Source organism: Musa acuminata, chromosome BXJ2-5 (assembly GCF_036884655.1).
Source record: "Musa acuminata AAA Group cultivar baxijiao chromosome BXJ2-5, Cavendish_Baxijiao_AAA, whole genome shotgun sequence".
Classification (NCBI taxonomy): Eukaryota; Viridiplantae; Streptophyta; class Magnoliopsida; order Zingiberales; family Musaceae; genus Musa; species Musa acuminata.
The window spans coordinates 3,056,570-3,065,754 of NC_088342.1; the positions used below are offsets into that span (position 1 = coordinate 3,056,570).

Here is a 9,185-nt window from a genome sequence, read left to right on the forward strand (position 1 = left end):
CATGATTTATATTTTATATAAGTTGAGACTTTATTTATAAATATTATTTTATATTGATTTCTATGATTATATTATTTCTTATATATTTGAGCCATATCAATTTTTTTATAAGATTAAATACATTTATTTATTTACTCATTAATTTAAATAATATATATATATATATATATATATGTTAACTTTTGAATAAATATTAAAAACATATAATGTTCAATGGATTTTTGAAATATAATTTTACCAAGCAACACTTACATCAATGCATATTTAAAATATAGTTTTATCTATTATTTACCAAGCAACACTGGATGCATTCATTCAAAGCAAGTGATCCCAAATGTATTCATACTCAGCTTCATTAAAAGATTATTAATACTAGAAGGTTCCAACTTGACGTAAATTTCTCTGCTTCATTCTTTATATGAAATATCTTTTTGCAATTAGTTAGGATATTATTGGATATATGCCACCTACATAACAATAACACTCACTAGATGATGATATTAAGCTGCATAGTCTCTCCATTGCCGAGATGATGATATATGCCACCTGCATAACAATAACTTCTGATCCGAAGCTAGCTAGCGGTGGTACCCAGAAAAAAAAGAAAATCTAAATTTTGCTTTTTTTTCATTTTAAGAAATAATGGACATCTATTTTTGCTCTTTGAAATGCAAATTTAGAACACAAAACAAACATAATAAACATAAAGTGTGTTGATCGGACCTACAGATGATTGTTTATAGATGCATTCAGTAAAGATCTTACAGCTAGCTGTTTACAAATTGAATTTAACAAAGATTTTAGCTCCAAGTTCACAAAAATATCAACATTCTCTTTAAAAAAATAAAAAGACCCTAAATAAAAGATTCCAAGATGCAGCGATTTCATCTTTACAAGACATCCAGAAATCTCTGTTTTCTAAGGAAATAATTCTCCCCGCCAAGCAGCAAGCATAGTCACAGCGTTCATATCAAGACAAGGTTCAGGTAGAAAGGAGCAAGTTCGATTGAGCTTAACTTAAAAATCCCAACTTGAAAGTTCAAGGAGACATGATAACTACAATAACTTGGTGATAGAAATATGGTTACACCCTGATTGTTTCTCGACTCCCTGGCAAAAGGAACCCACAATCGACCTCAGAAGCCAGATTCGAAGACGCTGTGATAATCCACTTCAATCTTCGTCCCTCTCTGGTGGAAGACCACAGGGCAACAACATTTTCTGCAAGGAAAGACATTTAAGTTACGTCGCAAGCGGCTTGTCGGAAGAAACAAGCAAAATGCAAAACTACTGACCAAGTAAATTACTATGCCTAGTCCAGCAGTAAAATAGGACCAAGAAGAAGGGTTCTTTTCGAGATGGCATCGGATGCTAGCATAGTTGACCTAGAACTCAACCAGAAAGCTAAATATTTTTGTTTATCAAAGGAAACTTTTGAAGAACAAGGAAATAGAAGTATAGGTAGATAGCAATCCACTTGGTGAAACAAAAACACAGGGCAAGAATTAGCTTTTTAGAAAAGAAAAATCATTAGCCTAGTCCTAGTAGCATAAACTAGTTGTAGAGACAGTAGCAATCATCAAAAGTTTAATGCAAGCTCAAAAAGGAATCACAAACTATGTCAAAAAAAATAATGTTTAACCAATTAGGCAATTACAATCTAGTCAATGTTCAACTATGAAATTATTGACTCCTATTTCTCTTAAACAAATCAATCAAAGCAGGCTGAAATAGAAATCACAAATTATGTCCTAGTACAATATTTAACCAATTAGAATCTAATTAACGATTCAACGACAAAACTATTGACCCCTATCTCTCATGAACAAATCAAATAAACCCCATGGTGAGAACACATCGAAAGAGGTAATCAGGTCCTTTCCAATACCATCATTCATGTTGCCTATGGCCTTAATATTGGGACAGGATGAATCTCTTTAAGAAACTGGAATAACTAACTTTGTGATATTAGCCAGCCATCAGCAAGATTCTGTGCAGCATGGATAGAGATAGTGGACTGACACGATATGAATACACCAACCCACTAGACCTTATAAATATCATACAAAATATGGGCACAGACATGTAAAGAAAATGTATTTGAACTTTTTGATAACGTGGCACTGTTATGTTTAAGATATAGCATGAATGCCGCTATGTCGGTAGATTCATCTGAGCCATAGAGAAAACAAAATTTAACAGCTTGGCTAAGACATAATAGAATTGTGGGTATTACACAAACATGCTACGAAATATATTTTCAATGACTTCTCAACAATAACAATGAACCATATTAAAAGAAAATTCCTTATACTAATATTAGTACCCACCAGATAAATTAGGTCATTAACTTGTATGAGTCATATAATAAATGGTATTTGCCAAACTACCACAAATCATCTTTGAGGTTTGGCGGTGGTTTAGCGCATAGCAGGTGCAGAATATGTACAACTGATAAATGATGCAAGCTACAATAAAGAATAAATAGAACAATGCCTCACTTGCATAAAATTGTAGCGTTCCCTTCCAATTGATTCATTTTCAGCAACCGCAAAATATGCCAGGATAGGGTAGTGACCGATATATGATGCATAACTATCACGCTGGATGTTCACTGCCCATTCACTGTAACATTAAGAAATATAACCAGTAGGAAATTTATACAGCAACCTCTACATAGTAAACAAGCATGTCTAACAACGATTTGGAAGCTTACAATCTACTCAAGTCAGCATGCCCTGTTCCAACATATTTAGCTTGAAGATGCTCGAGCTGAGAATTAATGTTGAATCTGTCGCTAGCCTGCACACGACAGAGTAATTATGCAATATTCAGTCGAAAAAAAAATACCTTAATCCAAAAAAGGGCAATATACAAGCAAGCTATCATTTTGCTATGCATGAAATAACTCGGTAAAGTTTTGGACACACAAACGATCTGCATCTAAAATCCCTTCATGAGTTTCGAACACACAAGTTTGGCTTCACCAAACACCAACAATCAAGTGTTTTACCACCATATATCTAAATTATTCCTACAGAGAGTAATCATGAAGCACAGAGACAGTGTTACACAACTTATCTTGGTGAGACATCGGACGATTATTAGAATTGATGGAGACATTACACAGACAAGGAAAGTAAATCAAGAAAAGCACATCACGAACACCGAAGAGGAACAGGGAGAGGAGATAGTAAAACCAGACAAGTGCACAACAAGTTTTTGTGATCGAAAAAAATACGGATATGATAAGTGAAAGAAAGAGATGTAGGCACCTTCAAATCCATCTTCCGCTATGTTCTCGCGGGTCGCCGGAGAGGGAGATTGGAGGACGCCTGCGAGGTGTTAAGTCACGAGATTAGGGCTCCATTCCTTCCAGTAGCCGACACCAACAAAATAGTGGCCCTAAATGGACCGGGCTTGGGCTTTTGCTGCTATGCCCATGGTTGAAGATTCCCATACCCATGACGGAGAGCACAGCAGCAGCAACCATACTCACCAGAATCGACGGGTGCAGTAAAAGTCAACGGTGTTCGGCGGCCGTGAATAAAACGTGAGTCAACTCCAATAGGCGTTGACTTACTGATTGCCTGCTTTGAATAGGAACAATGAGAAGAAAGAAATCCATCACAATTCTTGGAATCAAGATGGAATGAACAATGAAGCTAACAGTAGGCTACAGAAAATGTAATTGATCTCAAGTAATCAGAGCATATAATTCACAGTAATAAACTTGACCAAGCAACTGATAATTTTCACATCAAAATATTAACTTTAATTACATTTTTTTCTCGGAAAAAAAAGGAGATGTTGGCAAGAGAAAAATTACATCTCTGTTATAAGCAAGAACAGATATCTATACAGACAACACTATGAACAGATACCTATACAGACAACACTATACACAAATGAAAAAGGAATTACTGCTTTACAACTCTGGTCTTGAGCCAAAATCCAACAAGCTTCTATGTGAGCTGTGATCTCATCAGCCATGGAAACTTAGGAGGCGCAAGAGAGTCTCTCTACGATCCAGCTTCCATTTATGTGGTACCAAATCTTAATGATAGGAATGCTTTGGTAGTGCTGTCTCCATTCCCGGAGCTTCTCCACCAGCTCATCAGGCATGTCTTCGAGCTCCAGTTTCTGCAAACCACTGAGGCTCTGAATCCCTCTGGGAATCGTCTGCAACTGGCTGCATCTCACCAGTGTCAGCTCCTGAAGGCTTTCCAGGGCGGTCCCCTCGATTTCTATGCAGTTTAGGTGCGCCATGTCGCACAGTCCCAGTGACTTGAGCTTGCACAGCGATCCTGCAGGGAAGCGCAGTGCGTTCCCCTCGAACGCTTGCATGAGGAAGAGCGAGACCAGATTGGGCGACGCCATGAGCGCGGACACTGCGTCTTCTTTGAGTCTTGACATCTTCAGCACCACGTGAGTGAGATTTGCACGCGAATCGAACCAGTGAGGCAGCATCCCCTTCTCCAGCTTACCGGACAAGCTGAGCTTTCGAAGCTGTGGGGTGAGGTTGGCTAACAGCCGCATCCCCTTCCGTTAGAATTAGGCGACGTAGGTGATGGGATATAAAGTCGAATAATTTTTATATATGAATAAATATTAACAGATCATTATAGGTAGCGGAATTAAAGAAAATCATAATCAAATAAAAAATTAAGATATACGTGGAAAACTTATTCAATATCAGTAAAAATCACGGAATAAACTAGAGATAATCCACTATTAGAATAATGAATATACAAATCTCAATCTCTTGCCCTAAACCCTAGCAATAATCACAAGAGAACAATTGAGATACAATGATCATGTCACTATCCATAATATCTAAAACCTCCCCAAATAATCACAACAAGAGTCTACTTTAGATTTGATCTAACCTCATATTAGAACACTGGATAATTGAGAACAGCCTCTTTACGTTATCCTTGTTTTCTTCCCTTTCTTTCTCTTATTTTTTTGTCTTTTTCTTCTCCTCTTTGCTGCTGCGAAGATCCCCTATGTTGCCGTCCTTTTCTGCCCTAAAAACGTAGTTATTGTTGATCTTTAAATGGATATCACTCATGCATATGATGTCTGCTGTGTCATAGTTGCCCATCTTGATAATACCAAAATTTTCAGATCTGTATGTAGTAAAAAACTCCCTCCGTGATGTAGCATGATAAGAAGTACTTGTGTCAATAACCCACTCAATATCTTGACACACACAAGAAAAAATATCATTATAATAAGACAAAATCAAATAATCACCATCTTGCACTGTAATTGTGATATTATCTGATTCTATAAACTCTACTTCTTTCCTTTTTTCTTGTTCTTCTTAGTTTACTTACATTAGTTCTTGTAATATCCTTTCTCACCACAGTTATAATAAACAATATCTTTTATTGATCTTGATTTGTTCCTACTTATGCATGAACTACTTCTAGATTTCGACTTTCCTCTGTTTTCTGAGATAAGTGCCTATGAGTCATTCTAAGATATTACTGAACTCTTTCTTCTCAATTTTTCATTCAACAAACTGCTTGTTACTTGACTCATAGTGACAATACCATATGGCGCAGAATTATTAAGGGAAATCACCAGTGTCTCCCAACTTTCTGGTAATGAACTTAGAAGTAACAATACTTGTAACTCATCATTAAGAGACATTTTTATAGAGGATAACTGGTTAGTAATACTTTGCATTTCATTCAAATGCTTAACAATAGAAGTACCCTCTCTATATTTTACGTTCACAAATTTTCTTATCAAAAAAGCTTTGTTGCCACCTGTTTTTCTTTTATAGAGACTTTCCAACTTTTTCCAATAGAAATTTCAGTAGAAACATGATGAATGACACTATCATCAAGTTATTGTCGAATAAACTCAATTATTATTCGATCTAACATTGTCGAATAAACTCAATTATTATTCGATCTAACATATTTCACTCATTATTTATCATAGTTGTGGGTTTTACACTATCTCCCTACAAAGGTCTATACAAATCTTTACAATACAAGAGATCTTTCATTCTTGGTTTACATATCATCCAATTATTTTCATTTAAACTAATCATACGAAAAACATTACTGACCTCCATGTTCAAATATAAAAATTAAATCACCAAAATCCTTTCTCTAATACCAGTTGATGGGATATAAAACGGAATAACTTTTGTATATGAATAAATACTAACAGGCCATGAGATACAACGGAATTAAATGAAATCACAATCAAATAAAATACCAAGATATACGTGAAAAATTACTCTAAATGGTAAAAACCACGGGATAAACTAGAGATAATCCATTATGAGAATAATGAATATACAAATCTCATTCTCTTGCCCTAAACCCTAGCAATAATCACAAGAGAATAATTGGTATACAATGATCACGTCACTGTCCACAATATCTAAAACCTCCCCAAGTAATCACAAAAGTCTATTATAGATTTAATCTAACCTGAGATGATAACACTACTAGATGATTGAAAACAGTCTCTCTGCGTTATACTTATTTTCTTTCATTTCTTTCTTTTATTTTTATATCTTTTTCTTCTCCTTTTTTCTACTTCGGATCACCGATATTGCTGCCCTATTTATGGAGTTTTTGACCGCCTCCACATCCCTCCCTTAATGTTGTTAGATTAAGAGAGATTGAGATTGAACTAATAAAACGAACTGAACATACCTGTTAGCCGAACAGAAGGTGCTCCATCTTCCTTCGATATGGAGATGCAGAGATCGACGCTGTGGATGGTGGTTACCCCTCTCATGTCCAGACTTCTCATCTGTGTCATCTTCTTCAAGTGCCGTATCATCCCATCGTCTGCGCGGCCTTCAGCGTCTGTAGCCCCTTGAGGATCCCGATTCCTCCGGGAACCTTCACTCCGCCACCGAGAACGGTGAACCTCGAGGTCTGGCGATGGAACTTCTTCGCCATCAGGTGCCGCAGGTTCTCCAGCTTCGCGACTCCGCTCGGCAGCTCCTCGATGTGGGTGTGCACTGCATCCAAGGTTTCCAGATTGCGCAGGTTCCCCGGCGATCTCGGTAGCCTTCTCACGTTAGTGCGTCGTATGCTTAGGTAACGCAGATTGAAGAGACAGACTACCTCATCCGGCAAAACTTCCACCGGAGCAGAGCAGAGACCCAAGACTCTCAACAGCCTGCAGCTCGAGATCAACGAGGCCGAGACCGGCGAAAACCAATGGAAGGATCGAAGCAGGGGCATCCTCCTCTTCAAATGATGGTAAGCCTCCTGCCCGCCGTTCGTGATCGAGAGCCGTCGAACTCTCTGGCTCGTGTTCTCCAGTCTGCCGTCGTACGCCTCGGCGAAGTGCTCGTCTCTCGATTTGGCCATGATGAGTTCTCTGACGAGGTCATGGACTCGGTAGAACTGGATCCGCCCGGACTCGTTCGTGTGGGTGACTTGGAGCAAGCATCGGCCAGCCAGTTGGTTGAGGTAGTCCTCGGCCACCTCCTCCATGGTTCTCTGGCCCCTTCCTTTCACGAACCCTTCAGCCACCCACAACCTGATCAACCTGCTCCTCCCTGTGGGATAATCCTCCGGAAACATGCTGCAATGCAGGAGGCAATTCCGTAGATGGTGAGGCAAATCTCGGATGCTCAGGCTCAAAATCCTCGACACCGTGTGCAGCCGTGTGTTGTCGGTGGTCGTCGTCGACCAAGTTAGGCTGTCATGGAACATCTTCCACACCGGCTCAAGCCTTTCCTTCTGCGACAGAAGGTTGGCGATGGAGACAATGGCAAGGGGGAGGCCTTCGCACTTGTCCACCATTCGTCTCGCCCAGCATTCCAGCTCTTGGGGATAAGCATTTCCCTCCTCCCCACGAAACGCCTTCATGCAGAAGAGGATCCATGCCGTCTGCTCCGGTAGAGGGTCAACTCTTACGACGCATCCATTGGTTGATGCAGAAGACACCTCCTGATTCCTTGTCGTGATCACGATTCTACTACCACAGTGGTTGTCGAGCAACGTGTAACTGATATCGTTCCATAGATCTGCATGCCAAACATCATCTAAGACGACGAGGTACCTTTTGTGGTGCAGATACGAACGCAGAGTCTCCACCAGCCTCCTGTACTCCATGGAGTCGAGTTCATGTTGTGGAAGTTCCTCCTCCATCCTCTCCTGATGCAACTCTCTCAGGATCTTCCCGAGGACTTCCTCGGTGGTGTAGTTCTGAGACACGGAGACCCATGCGCGGCAGCTGAAGTGGTCGGTGATGGTTTGGTTCTTGTAGACGCTGGTGACGAGGGTGGTCTTGCCGACGCCACCCATTCCCAAGACGGAGGCCTTGCCGCGCCGGGGATCCCCGCTGACCAGCCACTTGATGAGTGCATCCTTGTGGCCGTCGAACCCCACGAGCTCGTCTTCCTCCATGAAATGCGCTGATTCCGCTACGCGGCGGCTGAGCTCGCGCTCGTCGGACGGGCCGTTCGTCGTCGTCTTCTGAGGGATCTTAATGCCGTACATGGATCTCATCCTCCATAAATCGGCAAGACTGGCTTCTGTGGCTTCAAGATTGGTGATCACATCACACAGAGCCCTGGCCTTGTGGATGTCATTGAAGGCGTTGTAGATGTAGCCCCCTAAGCCGCCCCAGCTTCTTCCGGCGACGATGTAGTTGTACTCATCGATGATGTCTTCGATCTCATACGCCACATCTTGAATCTGCTTGGCCCATGCACTCAGAGGCTGCTCGTGGTCTCCTCTGTATGCGTTCGTGCACCTGAGGAATTCGTTCATGACCTCGAGCTCCCTTCCGATCTGAACCATCTTGCCCCGAACTTTCCCCGAACGCTTCATGAGCGAGTCCAACCGGCGAAACGCCGCTGCAGCTACAGCTTCCGTGATCTTCTCGGTTAGGCATGCGATGGCAATGTCTCCAATTCTTTCTCTAACGATCTCGGAAGACGGAGGCCATGAATCTTCTTTAGCTCAGCTGGTCGTTTTCTTCTGAGCTAGCAGGTTCCCTGTTGTTTCGTTGGGTAGAATCTGAAGCATGCAAGCTGACGTCTACCAACCGGCCCGGCCACTCGATCGCCACTAGAATACAACGTTCCGTCTCCCAGAAAAGTCCAGTTACCGGACCTCTTGGAATCCTGCGCCTGACGCCATGCCTGACATCAGGCATGCATGGACTCCTCCGCAGATCAAATTCCGAGA

General features: G+C 40.9%; 2 protein-coding genes across 2 annotated transcripts; both read right to left on the reverse strand.

Moving 5' to 3' along the window:
* Positions 1–981: 981 nt before the first annotated feature.
* On the reverse strand, positions 982–3,397 carry LOC103983903 (uncharacterized protein At4g14342). The gene is made up of 4 exons (XM_009401252.3): positions 3,276–3,397; positions 2,717–2,802; positions 2,502–2,625; positions 982–1,221 (listed from the first exon to the last, which is right to left on the reverse strand). The coding sequence occupies exons 1-4, from the start codon at positions 3,285–3,287 to the stop codon at positions 1,174–1,176; spliced, it is 270 nt and encodes an 89-aa protein (XP_009399527.1). The 5' UTR covers positions 3,288–3,397; the 3' UTR covers positions 982–1,173.
* Positions 3,398–3,801: 404 nt separating this feature from the next.
* On the reverse strand, positions 3,802–8,898 carry LOC103984336 (disease resistance protein RPM1-like). Its single transcript, XM_065110318.1, has 2 exons — positions 6,816–8,898; positions 3,802–4,542 (listed from the first exon to the last, which is right to left on the reverse strand). Exons 1-2 carry the CDS (start codon positions 8,823–8,825, stop codon positions 4,000–4,002), a joined length of 2,553 nt encoding a protein of 850 aa, XP_064966390.1. The 5' UTR covers positions 8,826–8,898; the 3' UTR covers positions 3,802–3,999.
* Between the last annotated feature and the right edge of the window lie 287 nt (positions 8,899–9,185).

Coding starts and splice junctions, on each gene's coding strand:
- LOC103983903 (XM_009401252.3), bottom strand. Junction 2,626..2,716: donor CATGCTGACTTGAGTAGATT/GTAAGCTTCCAA, acceptor TTAATGTTACAG/TGAATGGGCAGTGAACATCC. Junction 1,222..2,501: donor AACGCTACAATTTTATGCAA/GTGAGGCATTGT, acceptor CTTTCCTTGCAG/AAAATGTTGTTGCCCTGTGG.
- LOC103984336 (XM_065110318.1), bottom strand. CDS start 8,825: ATGAAGCGTTCGGGGAAAGTTCGGGGCAAGATGGTTCAGATCGGAAGG. Junction 4,543..6,815: donor AGGCCGCGCAGACGATGGGA/TGATACGGCACT, acceptor TTCTAACGGAAG/GGGATGCGGCTGTTAGCCAA.